This window comes from Leptopilina heterotoma, unplaced genomic scaffold (genome assembly GCF_015476425.1).
Source record: "Leptopilina heterotoma isolate Lh14 unplaced genomic scaffold, ASM1547642v1 Lhet_174, whole genome shotgun sequence".
In the NCBI taxonomy this organism is placed as follows: Eukaryota; Metazoa; Arthropoda; class Insecta; order Hymenoptera; family Figitidae; genus Leptopilina; species Leptopilina heterotoma.
This window is the reverse complement of record NW_025110890.1, coordinates 249855-269779: the sequence shown is the minus strand read 5'-3', so window position 1 is coordinate 269779 and position 19925 is coordinate 249855. Positions and strand designations below refer to the sequence as shown.

The 19925-nt window shown below is 25.0% G+C and overlaps 2 protein-coding genes across 3 annotated transcripts; both read left to right on the top strand.

Annotated features, from left to right (window-relative positions):
- The first annotated feature begins 5264 nt into the window (after positions 1–5264).
- On the top strand, positions 5265–11259 carry LOC122499736 (glutamate receptor U1). 2 transcript variants are annotated; one of them, XM_043608216.1, is made up of 8 exons: positions 5265–5413; positions 5730–5909; positions 6502–6728; positions 8648–8757; positions 9379–9569; positions 9831–9942; positions 10025–10214; positions 10729–11259. In XM_043608216.1, exons 1-8 carry the CDS (start codon positions 5369–5371, stop codon positions 11213–11215), a joined length of 1542 nt encoding a protein of 513 aa, XP_043464151.1. In that variant the 5' UTR covers positions 5265–5368; the 3' UTR covers positions 11216–11259. The 2 variants fall into 2 exon arrangements, with proteins under 2 accessions (XP_043464151.1, XP_043464152.1); XM_043608217.1 differs by lacking the exon at positions 5730–5909.
- Positions 11260–14979: 3720 nt separating this feature from the next.
- Positions 14980–19668, top strand: LOC122499737 (transmembrane protein 41 homolog). Its single transcript, XM_043608218.1, has 4 exons — positions 14980–15128; positions 15920–16040; positions 16109–16237; positions 18610–19668. The coding sequence occupies exons 1-4, from the start codon at positions 15098–15100 to the stop codon at positions 19115–19117; spliced, it is 789 nt and encodes a 262-aa protein (XP_043464153.1). The 5' UTR covers positions 14980–15097; the 3' UTR covers positions 19118–19668.
- Positions 19669–19925: the final 257 nt, after the last annotated feature.

Genomic DNA, 19925 nt, shown 5'->3' with positions numbered 1-19925 from the left:
CTAATTTATTGAATATTTGTCTTTAAATTTATGTTTATATTTTATTTAAAGCTTTATGTTAAATGTATATATATTTTTGATTTATTTGAAATTATTTCAGAATCATTTTTAATGTATACCCTAAAATTTATTAAAAATTTAATAATATTCATTTATTAAAAATTTGAAAAAGTTTTTTTTAAAATTATTTTTTTAATATTATTTTGATAGTTAATTAATTAATAAATTAATTAAAATTATATAAATAGATTTTTGGGGGGAGGTGGGTTTTAATTTGAAACTATTTAAATGTTTGCTATCTTTTCAAGAAACATGTTTGATATAAAAAGTAAGATAAATGAAATTTAAAGTCTATTAATAAAATGATACGAGTTTTAGTGTATTTACATATATATGTCAATTTTTGATATATATAGTCAACATGTAAAAAAAACGCTTACAATAATAAATATCACATTTATCTATATATAATTTTTTTTAATTTTTGATAAACGTCTACGTGGATTATAAATTTACTTCACTAAGTAATAAAATATGAATCATTTTTTCTCCCCCTTTCAATCAATTTATTTCTTTATAATAATTTTCAGCATTTTTTTTGACCTTTTTAAAAAAAATTTATTTTGAAAAAATAATCATAAAAAAATGGTATAATAAAAATTGATCGAAAGTAAGAACAGAAAAAAATGAAATTATAATAATTGCATTATAACGTCAAAAGAAAAATGTATAAAATGATTACATTTACTTAAAAAGAATATTTATAAAATTAAAAAAAAATTATATATAGTCAAAAATACTGAATTAATTTTACTTTAGAAATATTGAAGATATAAAATAATTTTGACTCTACAAAATTCGATATTTAATCATTTTTTCTTTACAAATGTTATTGTAAAATTTTTTAAAATTTTTACTTTAAAATTTTTATTGTAAAATAATTTTACTTTAGAAATTTTAAAATAAGTTTTACAATCAAACAATTTCATTTAAAATAATTTTATACTGTACAAATTTTACAAATAAAATGATTTTATTGTCAAAAAAAAAATTTAATATTGAACAAGACTAAAAATTTTACAAATATAACAAAAAATTTAAAAAAAAATAATTTAACAAATTTTTTTTTTTTTATATAAATAGAAAGAAGCAAATATTTTTTTTCTTTTTTTTGTGTCTAAACGATACTTACTCCAATTTTACGTAGGGGAATGTAGTCAAGGTTGGCCTACTGTCTAGGTAGGCCACTCGCGTTTTTTTGTCAAGTTCACTAGCGCCACCTACGCGCATTTTTGTCGAAGCTTGTCTTAGTGAAACCTAACTTTTTGTTCAATTACATTTTCGGAAAATCGAAAATTGTGTTTTCTGTAACGTCGGTACAAAAAAAGCTCAAAAAAAGTTTTGTGCATAATGTGAAAAACCATTAATAAAAGATAAAAAACAAATTGAATCGTCAAGGCAAGTATGCAGAAAATTTGTGGGACTCATGGTTGAAAGGAAAACAAAGTAAAAAATCGAATCCCGAAACGTATTTCTTTATGGTTACAACAATTCGGTAATGTTACTTACTGTCAAGGTCGGCCACTATGTGTTTAAAATGCGCAAAGATGAGGACGAGCTACTTCATTTGCAAAAACTGCAATTCTGTATAACTCATAATATAATTGATCATCTTATTAATATTTTTATTTAATTTTATTAATATTTTAGTGCAAAACTTTTTTTTATTTATATTTTTTTTTTTATATTGTTTATTGTTATTATTTTGTTATTTCATTAAGTTACAAACTGTAAACAATAAAGAATCAATTTTCCGTAACTCCAAACATGTTATTTTATTTTTTAACGATTAATGCCCTTTGAATTTTAAACATGGCCGACCTTGACTGTAATGGCCAACCTGGACTACAAATTTTTTTTTTTTTAAATCTTTATAACTTTTTCATTTTTAAACCTGTCAATTTACTTTGTACAGAAAAAATGTTCCTATTAAACAGGACTTTCCAACCATATACTTCAATTGTCCAAATTCATTTTTAAAAAAAAGTTATAAACAAAAGTCAAAAAGGTGGCCGACCTAGACTATGTTCCCCTATAAAATAATAATTTTACTGGTAAAAATTTTATACATAAAATGCGATTTTTCATGACCTATATAAAAAAAATAAGATTCACTTAAAAAAATTTTTTATAAAAAATAATAAAATTTTACTGTAAAATATTTACCGATAAATATTAATTATAAAAGAAAAAAGTTTTACATAGAAAAAATTTTTGCATAATTCACCTTTAAAAAAATTTTAAACAAACATAAAAAATTAGAAAGAATAAAAGCAAAAATTTTTTTTAAATATTAAAATTGTATCCAGTGTAAATAAAATATAGGAAATTAACATTAAATTTTTCATATTTTGCTAATTATTCTTATTTTTTAAATATTTTAATTATATGAAGCAAAATTTCGACTTTATTTTATTACTTATTTTTTATATTTTATTAATTTTTTTTTTGTTTTATATTTTTTAATATTTTCAAGGGGCATGAAGGCGTGTATTTCAATTGTTTTGAAATAATAGTTTCAATTTGACTGCAATGTATTACGAGGTAGATAATATCATTAGTGTCAGTTTTTATGATAGTAAATTATAGACACTAAAGATAAATAGAGTTCAATTTATAGGGGGTACATTTACGATTTAGATCCACTTATAAAATTCCAGAAAAAAAGTATTTACCTACACAGAGTGTATATCAATGTTTTTTTTTTTTTTAATTTTTTGAATAACAATTATAATAACATTTTTTTACTTTTCAAAAATTATTTAATTTTTCAATTTTAATTTAAAAAAATTGAATAACTTTTCAGTTTCAATTTGAAAATCAAATAAAATTAAATATTATGTTTAAATAAATAAATAAAACTTTTCCATTTAAATTAAAGTAAGTAATTAATTTCTTAAATTTATTTTAAGTTATTAGTAAATTATTTAATTTTAATTTAATTAATTGGTTAATTATTCATTTTTAAGTTGAAAGTAATTTTCCATAAGAATTTTAATTAAAAAGATTGAGTGAATTTTTGATTTTAATTCAAGCATAAGTAATTAATTATTCAATTTTAATTTTAAAAAGTTTTAAAAAGTAATATTTTAATTTTTATTCAAAACATTAATACATTTTTCAATTTGAAAAATTAATTATTCTATTTTACTTGAAGTAATTATTAGTTAGTTTTTTAATTTTACATAAAAAATTAAGTAGTTTTTTAATATTATGACTTAAAGATTAATCAATTTTCTAATTTTAATTGAAAAGTTAAAAAAGTTTTTTTTTATTTATTTTGCATATAAATTTTATTTGGTTTTTTATTTTTTTAATTTTTTAAGTGTATTTAAAAATCTATTTAAAATTTTTTTAAACTTTTTTGTTTTTTTTTATTTTATTTAGGATAGAAAATATTTTATTTGTGTAAAACAAATTTTTTGTTTGGTACAAATAAATAATTTAGTACTGTCTGAGATAAATATACTTTTATTTAAAACACAATTATATTTGTATGAAATAAAATATTTTTTGATTGTATTTTCAATTATAATTGTACTTTTCTTAATATTTTTTCTTTTTTAACGTTATTCTTTGTCTTTCTGTTCTTCTTTCTTTCCTCCTTCTTATTCTTCATTTTCTTCCTTGCCAACTTCTTTTCTCCTCATTTTTTTTTTTTTTTTTTTTTTTTTTTTTTTTTAATAGTAAATTAAGTCCGACAGTTACATTCAACAGGACTTTAAATTCAAATTATACAAATAAAAATTGTTAAGCTCTTCAATTGAAAAAAAAAACCCCGGAAATTACATAGAAAAAAATTCAATTTTCAGTTGAACCTGAAAATTTTTCTTATTAAAAAAAATGCCTGCCACACTCTATAGGTGAAAATACTGAAATATTCATTTTTTATTTAATGAAAATGGGAAAAGTTTTTTTTTTAGGGGAAGTGACTGAGGTGAGAAGGGGGAGGAGGAGCACTGTACTTTTTCTTGACTATTTGACCAAAGTAATTGATTCGATGGATTTTGAAAGGTGTATTGAGGTGACGAAACTTTTTTCTGTTTACACATATACATATACATATAAACAAATGAAAATAAAATTTCAATATACGTGTGTAGAGGGAAAAAGAAAAAAAAGTGGGAATTATTGGTTCGTAAGTGCCATGAACAAATATACATGTAAACATGTGACAATAAAATTATGTTGTGGGGCACACATTCGACACATGCTTATATTCTCTAAAGGTATGAGGAAATAAAGGATAAAAAAATGTGTTTGCAAGTGTCAGTATTGATTTGGCTGACATCTCGTCACCACCCTTGGAATTAACCTAGGGGTACATCACCACCCACAGAGCCCCCCCTCCTTCCCCATTTTACCCTTCTTTGGATCTCTTTATTGTCACTTTTTTTGCCCCGAAGAACACATATTCATTTTGGAGTTTAACTAGTAAAGTTCGCGTTGCGCATTCTCCAAATTTTTTGTGCAAAAAAAAAAAGAAAAATTAAAAAAAAATTATAAAATTTTTTTTTAAAGTACCTGCAATTATTTTAATTTGACAAAAAAAATTAATTAAAACCGCGTTTTTTTTAAATAATTGTAAAAAATAATTTATTTGACTAAAATTTCAAAACTAAGTAAGTGGGATAGAAGTTTGGGATTTTCATTTAAATAATGGGATATTTTAGCAAAAAATTCATTTAAATGTCATTTTTCGACGTTATTCAATATTTTTAAAAGAAGAAAAATTAGTGCACTCCGTTTGGAATATTTTTTCCAAAAAAAAAAAAATTTTGAAATTTAAATTTTAAGGAACAATTGAATAATTTAAATTAAAAAAATACACATTTCCGATTATTTATTCTTAACTTTATTACTTCCAAAACTACTTTTTATCTCTCTATTTGCCCTGCAATTTTTATTAATTTTTCTATTAATCATTTTCTTTGTAATTTTTGAATTTTTCCATTTTTCTGTCTTCTATTTTATTAAATTTCTATTTAATTTGTTTATTTAATTGTTTTCATTTTTTTTTTTTGAAATTAGGATTATAATGGGTATATGAAAAAAACAATAAAGATAATGAAAAAAATGAAGCGAGTGAAGAAACGAAAATGTGAACTAGAATTTTTCTATATTAGAAGATTTTTTGTGAATAGTGTAATGTGACATCTTAAAAAAAAAGAAAAAAAAAGTTGTTATCTAATTAAAATAAAAGCGAAAACGTAAAATAAAAGTATTGTGACAAAAATGTAAAATATATTGAAGAAAGGTGGAAATTTTTATTTCTTTGAATACAAAATATAAGAAGAAAAAATTGAAAATGGCGAGGAAAGTGCCTGAGACCATTCGGATTACGTCATGGGTCGTAAGTGGCTTTAATATATTATTTATTAACAAATTTTTCATTTAAATTTTGGTATTTTATTCTGATTCTTTCATTTAGAAGTTTTATATTAATTTCTAAATTACTTCATTATAAAGTTTTGCTAATACTTTCAATTTAAAAAAAAACTTTGCTATTAATGTAGTACTAATGAATTTGATTACAATACACAATTATTGCTTTTGCTGACTATTATTAACAAAAACTTATGGAAATAAATTCACATAAATGCAGAAGAATTTCTTCCTCAATTTTTTAAGACTCTTTAAAAATTTGTTCTCCTAATTTTTCTTCACAGGATCCACCGTATTCAAATTTTGAAGTTTATAGTAATGGATCATTTCGTGGCGAAGGTTACGCTTTTACAATTTTAGAAATGTTAACGTCAAAATTGAATTTTAATTTTACATTTGTTATGCCAAAAGAACAAATTCTCGGAAATCAAGAATCTGGCATCGTGGGAATGTTAGCAAGAAATGTGAGAAAGTCAAAAATTTTGTTTTTAAATACAGTCAAAAAAATTTTTTTTAATGATTTTTATATAATTTTTTAAAGTGATTTTTAAATAATTTTTTTTAATATAAATAAAGGTTTAAAAATTGATTTTCCAATTATTTAGGTATTTAATACTGGAAAAATACTTTATTTATTTATTGTTGGAGAAAAAAACAGAAAAATTTCCAAGAAATCGATATTCTAAAATGGTTTTTTTTTCTCATGACCTATTGTTTATATAAATAATAAGTAACAAACATAATTTTGTATTGATTTTTTTTATGTAATAAAATATTTTTTTCAGCCACGTGTGACATAAAATATTTCTTCTTTTTATTTAGAAAAAAAAATTAAATTATTTATTTTATATTCTTTTGTAATATCAAATTTTATTTTACATGTTTATGCCTTTTATTATAATTAATAAATATAAATTAATTTTTAGGTTTGTTTTTCAGACCTTTTTTAAAATTTATTTGTACTTTATTAATTAATAATAATTTTCCAATAATCCCCCACAATATATTAATATTAAAGTATTTTATGAAGTGTATTTTTTTCTTTTATAAAAACAGGAAGTGGACATGGCAGTTGCATTTTTGCCGGTAATGACAAAAGTCAAGGATTTCATGAATTACAGTGTATCACTGGATGAAAATGAAATGACATTTTTATTAAGAAGACCTGCTGAATCATCGACAGGAGCAGGATTGTTTGCTCCTTATACACCTGACGTTTGGTATTCAATTCTGGCAGCCATTTTCGTTATTGGACCTACGGCTTGGGTTACCATTCAGCTAAGGTATTTTTTTTGTTTTATTATAAAATTCAGAAACACAAAATTTTAACTTGCTAACAACAAAAATTAACAAAATTTATAATGATAAGATATTTTTCGATTTTTTAATTATCGCAGTGATGTTATTAATTTTGGGTCATAATCCTTTATTTAAGGGAGTTTATGTATTATACTATATGCATTAATAAATTATACCCACATAGCACCATAGTATGAGGTAAGGTTATGTTGAGTACTAATCGTAAGGCACATAAGGTTACACAATATTGCTGCGGTAGACCTGAGGTGAACTAAAAACTTCCGCCATGGAGGTAAGGTTACATGTTAGGGTGTGGTGAGTATATATGATAAGGCCATGGTAACCTTACACGTTAAGGTTAAGGTAACCTTACACGTTAAGGTTGATGTAACCTTACACGTTAAGGTTGAGGTAACGTTACATGTTAAGGTTGAGGTAAGGTTACATGTCAAGGTTGAGGTAAGGTAATTATTAAGTTGTAAGGTTGAGGTAAGGTTAAGGTAAGGTTGTGATAAATTTACCAGTTATGGAAAATATTAAAAAAATAATTAATAAATAAATATTCAATTAAAAAGTTAGTTTGTTGCTCTTCTCTATTTTGGAAACCTGACATGAAGCAGAAAATTTTGAAAACAAATTTGGGGGGACTGGGATTCGAACCCGGGATCGACGCGCATAAACCTATCATTCTAACTAACTGAGCTAAGTAGAGAACTGGCAGAAGGAAAATTAATGTTGCCTTTAAGGTGAACCAAGAAGATGATTAACTCCTTAAAGGCAATATTAATTTTCCTTCTACCAGTTCTCTACTTAGCTCAGTTAGTTAGAATGATAGGTTTATGCGCGTCGATCCCGGGTTCAAATCCCAGTCCCCCCAAATTTGTTTTCAAAATTTTCTGCTTCATGTCAGGTTTCCAAAATAGAGAGGAGCAACAAACTAACTTTTTAATTGAATATTTATTTATTAATTATTTTTTCAATATTTTCCATAACTGGTAAATTTATCACAACCTTACCTTAGCCTTACCTCAACCTTACAACTTAATAATTACCTTACCTCAACCTTGACATGTAACCTTACCTCAACCTTAACATGTAACGTTACCTCAACCTTAACGTGTAAGGTTACATCAACATTAACGTGTAAGGTTACCTTAACCTTAACGTGTAAGGTTACCATGGCCTTATCATATATACTCACCACACCCTAACATGTAACCTTACCTCCATGGCGGAAGTTTTTAGTTCACCTCAGGTCTACCGCAGCAATATTGTGTAACCTTATGTGCCTTACGATTAGTACTCAACATAACCTTACCTCATACTATTGTGCTATGTGGGTATTCGTTTATATAGGCCTGTTAATTTATAATATAATTACACTATTTGGTTAGAACTTGGAGAGAGTAACTAGGGTGCATGATTTAGGTGTATTGTTCACCAGTAATCTTTAAGTAATGATCACGTTACTAAAATTATTGTTTTAAGGACCTCAAAATCTTCGGGGTTTATAATCAGATGTGCTTCAGTATTTCGTGGTCTTGCAACAATTAGAATATTATACTTGACGCTTGTCTGATCAATAATTGAATATGCATGTATAATCTGGTCTCCTTTTTATGTCTTCCACATAATCAGAATTGAACGTGTTCAAAATAAATTTCTTAAATTTGCTGCAGGAATACTAAATATTCCTTTTGAATCTTCACATAAACAACCATTGTTGCCATATATTGGAAACTCGGGATTGTGACTGAAAAAATACATTAGATTAAAAATAATACTAATGACAATATAATAATTATTATTTTAGTAGCTTAAAATAAGTATAGTTATAGTTAGTAGGTAAAAAAAAGTAGTTATAGTTAGTGGGTAAAAATAATAATTGTTTCTTTTTTTTTAGAAATTTGTATGCAAAAGATGACGAAATGTGGAGGTACTCGTTCCCACGTTGCATGTGGTTCGCCTACGGTTCTCTACTGAAACAAGGAACAACAAAAGCCCCTCATGGAGGTTAGAGTTGCATAAAAACACGATTTAATTTTTCTCTTATGATAAATATTTTTCTAATTTCATTAAGGCAGTAGTCTCCTTTAGAAGCCGAAAAAAGAGTTTTTTGAGCAATTTTTTTGAAAGGGAAGGAAATGATTGCGGTAAACGAAATTTTTAGGTGATATTCTACTATATTTCAGCTTAAAAAAATAATTTTTATTATTAAAAAATATTAAAATTCTTCTGTTATAACGATTTTTCTGGAGTCCAAAAAAATATAACTTTTTGGATACTTACACAAATTAAATGTTAATCAGATCAGCTATTCCTGGGCCATATAGCAATCCTTCCTCTTCTTCGAAGAACTCATTTTGGCGGAGGCTTTCTGATAGTCGAGCTGCGCGAGCTTCCTTGCTCGAAAATGATGCGCGCCGGTTCTCCCGCGTTATGCGCTCAGCATCGATGTTGTCTGCAAAATTCTTGCATTGTCAAAAATTTTAAAGACATATTTTTCGATAGTTTTGGAATAGATTTAAGACAAAAAAAAGTCAATTTTTTTAAGCCTATAAAGGAGACTACTGCCTTAAATATTTTACTAATATTCATTCTACAGTGAAATATGTGACAAATATTATATTTTAGATTGTACAAGACTGGTTTTTGCATCCTGGTGGATATTTGTGACAATTTTCTCGGCATTCTACACTGCAAATCTCACGGCTTTTCTGACTCTATCGTACTATACTCTGGGTATACATTCACTTGACGATGTCGCTTATGGCTACAACTGGTTCGCCATGAAAGGTCGCACAGTTGAGAGTGCGATAGAAAACGTAAGTATTTAAATTTTGTTTACCTTGTACCATAAATAAATAAACTAATAATTCACTACTCCCGAGCGCTGTCCACTGTGCGGTCCGCTGCAAACTGACCGATTCGTTACAAGTCCCAAGTATTTATACTGATCTCAAAGACACGCCCACTTTCTAGAGAGTCAGTTCGCGCGAGATCGGCAAGTCTCGCGATAGACAGAGATGCTGTACTTTTCTCTCACTCGCACTCACGGAACTCACCCTTTTTTTTGTTTCTTCCAGAATTTTGGCGCGTTCAACAGTTTGAAGAGGGCAGCCGAGTGGAGATATGGAGAGTACAGCACTGAGTACGGTCTATTTGGTATAGACATGCTGAAACGTATTCGAAAGTCAAGTAAGTAATCGTGAAATAAAGTTTATGAAAATTTATTGTTGAATTGTTTTTAATATTTTGTAATTTATTAATATTCTTCTAGAAAGGGGATTCTTGACGGAAATGCAACTGGCAAAAATGATAGTTTACGACGACTATAAAAACAAAACGAGGAAAGGAATTGTTGAGGGTAAACGTTGCACGTACATCGCAGTGCCGAAACCTCTTTACTTCATCGAAACGGCTTTTGGTTTTCCGAAGAATTCTTCTATTTTGGCAATTATGAACAAAGAGTATTTATTATATTTATTTATAACTATTATATTATTGTTGACTTTTTGATTGCTAGAATTTTTTTCTTACATAACATGGTATTTTTAACCTAGAAATTTACGCGCGGAAGTGAAAGTTTTTGGTTTTTGCCTTGTGGGAGTGTGGTAAACATAACCTACATAAGTTATTTTCGCATGAAAATGAAGCTATATGAATAATGAAGAGTAATAACAGTGGCGTAGGAATAAAAATCGACTAACATTGTCCGTACGCCACTGTATATAGAGATACTCTGGAAGTATATCAAAAGAATTTATTGCTTACAAGTCGTGCTTGACCGCTATCTTATTAACTACTATTGTCTCATTAAAGACCTAAGCACAACTGCTTCGCGAACGCAAAAGCTTGAGTTAAAAAGGACGGAGATATATTTTTGTATTCTTTTCTATCTCATGCATCACGTTCGCGAACGATTTTTTGCGAATCTATTATCTGCATATATTTTTCTTTACAATTTCATTTTTCTTTTTTCAGACTTATACGCATTGTGGAAAATGGATTAGTGAAATATTTGAAGAAAGCAGACGTACCGACGGTGAATTATTGTCCACCAAATTTACCGACAAAAGAGAAACGTCTACAGGTCAATGATATTTTACTTTTGTTTAAAGTAATTGGCTATGGTTATTCGGTGGCCAGTGTACTTTTTGTTCTCGAGGGTATATTTTACGTTATTATGCGATTCTGCTGCTGCAACAAGGACTCATGTTGCATTCCATTCAAGCAAAAAGTTAAAGTTGACGAATCATCATTGCCAGCTTACAGTCCACCTAATTCGCCACGTTATAAATTCCATCAAAGTCCACCGCCATTTTATCAAGCGGTACAAGATCATCGTGACGCGAAAAGATTTAATATTAACGGTCGCGATTATTACGTTGTCAAGGAAAGTACCGGAAATACACGATTGGTACCGATTCGTGTGCCCTCCTCTTATTTGTTCCATCAGTTTACTGCTTAGAGAGGGAGAGAGAGAGAGAAAGAAAAGTACACTCAAACGCAAGTATGCTGTCCTTCCAATCTATGACGGAATTTTGAAAAGTCGTGTCATTTCTGTCAAAATTTTGTTAGTTCATGACATTTGAATAAATATTCGTACGTCACGAATTTTGAATATTTGATAGAAATGACACGACTTTTCAAAATTCCGTCATAGACCGGAAGTACAGCATATATGCGATGGGTGTAGAGTGGTGAAAAATAAGATATCTCTTGAAATAGAGTAAAAATATAACAATTTTTAATGATTGATTTAAATTTTATAGAATTTGAATACTTTGAGTCTTTGAATGGTACACCCAAATGCATATATATGCTGTCCTTTCGGTTTGACAGAATTTTGAGAAGTCGTGTCATTTCTATCAAATATTCTTAGTTCGTGGCGTACGAATGTTTGTCATGAACTAAAAACATTTTGACAGAAATGACACGATTTTTCAAAATTCCGTCACACCGGAAGAACAGCCAATATGCGTTTGCAGAAAAAAAACCGCAAACAGAATAAAATGCTATAAAGAAAGGAACCTAAGAAACAAAAAATTAGAGGTTATGTTCACGATCGTTTTACTTTATAATGTTTATAATAAAGAATTCGTTTTTAATTTTCAACATTTGAAAAATAATTTTTAGTGATATTTTAAATATACTACTGGAAGCCTTCAGACTTCATTTGAATTGAAAGTTTATCCATTTTTTTCAATTTCCACTTGAAACATAAGAAACATAACCTATAAAATTTCTTAATTTTAATAATAACAGAAAAATCGTTTCAGTATTTATTGAATTAGAATTTTTTTAATTTAAGAATAAACCGGGGGAAAAAAATTCCATACGGCAGGAATCGATCCATGAACTAGTGACGCATGTTTTTCAACGAATGTACCGCGCGACCATTTCACTATTCAAAGACTCAATTACTATTATTTTCCAATATCTTCTACATGTTTCGAATGGAAAAAATAATTGTTTCACATAAAAATGAATTAATATATTTTAAAATGTAAATTTTGCAAGTTTTTCTCTTTCACGTTATTGCAAAAATATGGGGAGTATGTAGAATTTATGTTCACGTTAAATTACGCATTAATATTCCCCGGTACCTTACAGTATTATTAATAATATGTAATATTATATATAATCAAAAAAAAGGAAATTAATTTTTTCTGCAAAACTAAATATAGTTTTTTTTTTTTTTTTTTTTTTTGATGCGATATATTTTGAAATAGAGGAATATTTAATGCATAAAAATAATTCTATAGTTGTGAATATTTTGACAAAAGAGTATTTTTCACTTTGAGTGGTTTTACAGTAAAAAGAAAAAAGCAATAAAAAAAGGTTTCTTTTAAAATAAGGTTTCTTAATTTAAAAATTATAGGCTTTGCTTTTGTGTGTAAAATATTTTTTTTTTAAATGTTTGCGTGTCCAATTTTTTTAAAAATTAGAGTGACGGTTTGTACAAAAAAAAATCTTTTTAAATTTCAATTAATAATTTATGAATAAAATTTCTTTTCTTTAGTCTATTGATTAATTAACTAATTAATTAACAACTAACTTAACTAATTACCTAATTAATTAAGTAACTAATTATCTAATTAATTAACCAACTAATCAACTAATTAATTAACTAACTTAATTAACTTATTAATTAACCAATGAGTTAACTAATTAATTATCCAACTAATTAATTAAGTAACTAATTAACTATTTACTTAATTGATTTACTAATAAATTTATTTATTTACTTAATTATTTTTAAAAAATTCTTTTAAATTATAATATTTAACGTTGCGTTAACTTTGTTGTATTAATTTTTTTAAGACAAAATACATTTTTAATTTTTGCAATTTGTACTAATTTCGAAAAAAAATTTCTTTAAACTAAAGAAATAATTAATATAAGTGCATAAAATTAAAAAGCCTATAATATCACGACTGAAATAGTTTGCTCAATGCTCCTTTTTGTTTTATCTATTATATAAGAAAAAATTGTAACATTTTTACTATATAATTATGATAATTATGATTTCATTAAACAAAAATTAATTTATAATTAATAAGTTAAATTAATACAAAATATTTTAAAAAACGATATAAATCATCGTCTAAAGAAAATTTCTTTTTAATTTTAAAAAATGTATATTTTTCATATAAATATAGAAATTAAATGGGAAAAAAATTATTTTTTAAACAATTTTTGTTTAAATAAATTCTTTAAAGAATAATTTTTTTAAATTAAAATAATAGTAATTAATTAATTATATGTAAGAAAAACATTGTTTTATACAGTTTAAGGAAATTAATAAAAATAATGTTTAAATTATGTAAATTCTAATATATGAAGAATAATAAATAAATTCTAATATATGTATAATTAAAAGGAAATTTAAAATAGATTTTACGAATTTTTGCACTGATTGATGAATTTTGTCATTAAATTGCGATTTAAAATGAATTCACCGAGTAAAAATTATAATCTTCCAAAACATACTCAATATTCCTTATTCTCTTTCATTTCGAGTGTGGAGAGTTAATATTTGCATCCAAGCGTCTAAATTATTGTATAATTTATATAATTGTTTATTGAATGTAAATTATTATTATTTTGTAAATTATTATTATTATTTTCATTGAAAAATTATTACTAAATAGTTGTAAATTAGTAATAATTTTTTAGTACTTACTTTTATTAAAAATTATTATTAATTTGTTAATAATAATTTATTAATATTATTAATTAGTATTTATTAGCATTTATTGGTATTTATACTATTTTTTTTATTTATTTACTATTTATTACTATTAATTTTCATTAATTTATTAATAAATATTTATACTGAAAATTAAAAAATAATAATTATAAATTAGTTATAATTTTTGAATTGTTATTAATATTAATGTATTACTTAATTTTTGATAAAAAAAACGGTTTATTGTAAATATTTTTGTTTTTAATGTAAATGCTTTAAAAATTGGAAAATTATTTAATTTTCCTGTCTTTTTTCAATGTAATAAAGTTTTAAAAATATGAACAATTGTTTAACGTTAACCTTCTTATAATCATCGACTTTATTTTACAGAGACTTCATTTTAATAATTAAAATTATTTTTAATAATTTTAAAATAATTAAAAATATTATAATAAATTTATTTAATTTATTCAATTTAAAAAAATTTTTGTGGCATATAATTTTTATAATTGTAAACAACAATATTTTTTTTAATTACTGCAGTAATAATTTGGAAATCAATTTTTAATTAATTAAGTACAAGGTTATAAAATTAAAAAAAATTTAATTTAGTTTACTGTATTTTTTTTTATCTAGAAATGTAAATTTAACATTTTATCGAAAATTACTGTTTGTTCGCAATTATTTGACAGTAGAGGCGATAAATGGATAATTATAACATTGTAAATAAAAATGAACGCAATTAATGTGATGCCTGAAAATAGGCAACATTTTACACAGCATTGCTTGTTTGATAGTATATTGTAGGAGATTTTTTTTCCACTAAAATTGATAGTAAAAAAGTAGAAAGAAAAAAATTATTGTTTAAAGAACTATGAATTTCAATTTTAACAATTAAATTTATTTTATTTATTTTAATATTTCTGAAAAATTGATATAATTTTCAAATTTAGTAAGATATTATAAAATTCCCGCGGCAGTTGTGGCGACATCTGGAATGTAGTAAAATTTTTAGGAACTAACGTCTTTGTTCCATTTTTAGTTTGACACATACATCAACATACATCGCGTGATGATTGTTAATTGAACTCTTATATTTTTTTAATCAAGGGGGAACATTCATTATCAATTAGAAATATTTTTTCATTCTTCGTCGAGATGAGTGTTAAAGCAGTTCAACAAAATTCAGGTATTTAAAAAAGTTTCCAATTCTATTTTATAAATTTAATATAGAAATTTTTTTTAAATTTCCTATTTTTTTGACATTTAAAAATTTTATATTCTCTTCTCACCTGAGAAAAATATTTCTCAATCATATTTCACTTATTGATGAAAATAATATATCATTTACTTGAAATCATCACTTGACATTGACACTCATTAATGATGAATTTCATTGATAATCAGCTGATTTTCAAATTGCTCACTTAACCTCTGTGATACAAATAACAATTAAATTCCTTGTTTACATTAATTCGAGAAAAATTTACATAAATTGTAAATTACATCTTTTCCTGTTATTCTTTCAGTTGAATTTTTAATATTTTTAATTGCGGTTTTTTTAAGATTTCATATGTAGATATTATATTTTATGTAAGTTTCATGTAGAACATAACCTTAAATTTTAATATTTTTTCTTTGTAAGGGCGGGGTGAGAGATGAAATTTTACTCAGGTGATCGAACACGTGAACCAATCAGAATCGTTTGTTCTATTTTCAAACTTTTTAAAGATGAATAACTTGAAGAACTTGTTACAAAAAAAAGAATGTTTCCGTTATTTTTAAAATGAGGGGATATATTTTCGAGAAATATAATTCTACTGCCTCAACTAAATTTAAAACATTAAATTCATTATGGTCCTTAAAATAAATTTAAATTAAATTCATTTGCTATTTACAATTTTTTGTTGAATAAAATTTTGGGCTTTTTTTTAAGTTTAAGATTGAATGAAAAATATAATTAGTATTTATTGTTTACAGCGTCAACGAAAGAGGAGAATGAGGTTTCCACTCGAAGAGCCATTTTAACAGTTGGTTTCATCTTTTTAGTTTCATTAACATCGTTATTTTATGTGTACATGAGTTTCCCGGAATTGGACGAGTAAGTAAATTGATATAAAAATTATTCTTATTGGAAATTAAAATTATTTACTAAATTCTTTATTTCAGGGAAGAAAAGAAACATATTAAACTGCCTTTTCATATAGAAGATGCCAAAAATTTAGGAGGTGTTCTTGAACGTTACAAAGACTTGTACTATATTCAAGTCCTGGCTGGAGTATTCATCGCTTTCATATTGTATCCTTTGACTTGAAAACTTAACTTATTTTTCATTTTTCTTATTATTTTCCATTTAGATGTCGATATTTCGACTAGAGCTGAAAGCTATACAGTTCAATAATTTTGATTGCTTCAATTATTTCATTATTGATGCCTTCAATTCTTTTCATGACAGATTACAATTCACTCATAAATTGAAATATGGTGGAGAGATCAATTTTTTAAAACTAAAAATTATAAGAACTAATAATAACAGTATTATCACAGATTGGTACATAAAAAATACATATTCAGGAAGACTTTTAAACTATTACTCCAACGATTCATTACATTCATTATATTTTATTTCGTTAATTTTTATTTTAAATTAATTTGATTTATTTGATTAATTTTATTCTTATTGAAGATTAATTGAGGAGCAATTTTTCAAAAGTTGATAAATCCATTTTTCATAAAAATTGAGATACCATAAACACATATTTAAAATATTAAAATCTACTATGAAAAGTTGAGTGGCAAGTAGCCAAGTAAACATAAACATTATTGCTAGGATAGGCTATACAAATAATAAGTTACGCAAGTGAGATGTAAATCTCATGACAGAATCGTCGAAAAAATTTACAGAGTTGCTTACAGAGTTCGCTTCCCTATACAGTCTAGCAATCGGTGAGTGGTTTGCATAATTGGTCCTATGGTATTTTATTTTGAAAAGCGTTAAGTATCTACAAGGTTTATTCGGAACGGAAAGATTTAACATTGGTAATAGTGTTGGACAATTAATAAAACCATTAAATAATTTAAAAATAAACATATCTATCTAAATAAAACATATTTTGGCCTAACCTTGATAATTTTTATTTTTTTATTAAAAAAAAATTGCCAAAACCTTTAAATTCTCTTATTACAATAGACTATCATTACAAACAGAGCGTTTTTAAATAGAAAAAATATTCAAAAATGAATAATTTATTACAAGTTTTCTATATTGAGAGTTAATTTTAATGGTTATGTGAGAATTGGTATTTGTTTAAACTTCTCGAAATGACCAAATTTGGATTTATCAGGTTTTGAAAACTTACTCCTCAATTATTTTATTTATAATAATATAAGAATATTAATAAAATAAATTAAAAATAAAAATTAATAAACAAAATATAATTAAAACGTAAGAAAATAAAACTTAATTCATTGATATACATATACGAATTTTTTATTTACTAGAACTTTTATTTTAAAAAATATCGGGTTAATTTAAAATCGATTTAAAAAAAATTCAAAAAAGTGAAATTCAATTATTTGAAAATTCTAACTAATGATTTTTAGGGCTTATTCATGGGTCTCATGATTTTGATAATTCATATGAAATGATTTTGAATTTTATTTCCAATAATTAATACTATGATTGCTCAGTTTGTCTATTCTCTGTTCTTTAACATTATCTATTTTTTTATTTGCAAAATTATCAAACCCACGGTTAGAAAACCATTAAAGGGTATTACATTGTAGTATATAAAGGAAATCGTAGAATATAATTTATAAAATTGATAAACAAAAAGAAGGAGAAAAAGCTATCTTTGAGATAGTAATATAAAGTAACTGTCGTTTTAAATTTAGTTAATGACATATTAAATATATCAAAGTCTACATTGCTGTGAATACACATAGTGTTAATCTGATCACACATTTGGTACATTGATGCTAAAAAACCAACAAAAAAATCTATTGGAGTTAATTAATCTGTTTATAATTTTAATGTTATTTATTTGTGTTAATTTATTTATTTAAAGAAAAAACAGATTACTATTCTTTTATTAGTATGTTATTCTTAACTTAATTCTTTTATTTATAAAATACTTATATTTAAATTAAAAATCTTTAATTTTAATAATTTATTTCAATTTTTTTACAATTCTTTAATTTATAATTTAAATTCTTATTTATTTTAGTTATAACTCCAAATTATATGATTATTATCCTTCTTTTTCTTTCTTTTTTTTAATAATAACAAATAAGGAACAGTAATGAGTTAAGGAGAAAAATTATAAATAACACATCATAAATAAAGAATCCGTTTTTTAAATAAAAATAATAAATAAGTAAATAAAAGTTCTCTATAAAATTGAACAGAGCAAAATAAGAACAGAGAATAAAGAGAATGTGTAATTGTAATGTTAAATTACTGTAAATAATTAATAAAATTAAAAATGGTAGAACTGTAGAGTTTGGACGAATTTTTGTCTGAATGTCTTCGTTTTTCTTTCTTATTAGATAAAAATAAATTAATTAATAAAATTAGAAATGATTTTTAAATAATTTTTTTACCGAAAATGCATTTATACATATTTTCCTTATCAAAAAAAATATTTTTCTCCCCCCTCCCAAAAAAATAGCTTGCAAACTTTTGCAATTCCAGGATCAATATTTCTCTCGATTTTATCAGGATTTCTCTTTCCATTTCCCTTGGCATTATTCCTCGTCTGTTTCTGCAGCGCATTAGGAGCTACACTCTGCTATCTACTCTCATCTTTATTGGGGAGAAAATTACTCTTCAAATATTTTCCCGAAAAAGCAAAAGAATGGTCGATTATTGTTACCAAGCATCATGACAATCTTTTAAATTACATGTTATTCCTGAGGATGACGCCGCTATTACCAAATTGGTTTATAAATCTCGCGAGTCCTGTGATTGGTGTTCCAATAATACCATTTCTTGTAGGAACATTTTTTGGTGTTGCGCCACCGTCATTTGTTGCAATACAAGCCGGACAAACATTACATAAATTAACATCGTCAAGTGATGCATGGTCATGGACTAGTTTTATAATACTCTGCATTTTTGCCCTCCTCTCACTGGTACCTGTTATTTTTAAGCAAAAATTCAAACAAAAATTCGAGTAAAATAAACGTAAATTATTTTCCTCTCTTATTTTTAATTTCTTCAGAAGAAAAAGAAAAAAAAATTACGAGTATTTCAAAAAAGTTTTTTATTTTTGTGATGTCGCACATTGGACTTTTGGTTTTTGCAAAACTGAAACTTCCTCTCACATTCCTTGTTAATTAGAGAATTTTTCTTGCCAGTCACCAAGTGCTTTTTTTTGCAAAAAAAAAATCCAAACTGGCAAAACTTTTGTTTCTTAATTTATTAAGAGCAATTATTTATTGTATTTTTACGTATTTATTTACATTTTATATACAATTCGCTTGAAATTGGATGCATGTTAAAAGAATAATAGATTTTTTCACTCTAACGATGTAAATTGTCAAGAAAATGTATGTTAACAATCATTATTATTAGCGAATGCGAAATAAGAAAAATTTCTGTATAATGCAACTAGTCGAAATTTTTTTTTTGTCTCTACGGAAAAGTATTTTATGTATATAATAATTAATGAAAAAGTGACGTGTACATATATGTACTAGTTAAATAAATATTACCAATAGTACTTAAATTATGGTTTGTTTTTTATAGCCTTTCCTATATAAGAAAACGGTTGCCATACAACCTGGAAACCTAGAAAAGATTTTGAAATTTGATTTTACTTAAATATTTCAAATTTAATTTTAAAAGAATTGCGTTTACAATTTTCATGATGATCTTCAAAAGGTTTTAATTTAAAATTTTGTAAAATTTCAATTTTAAATGAATTTAATTAGAAATTTTAACAAGTTGTTCATTTCATGACCATTTAGCTTCCTCAATATATAA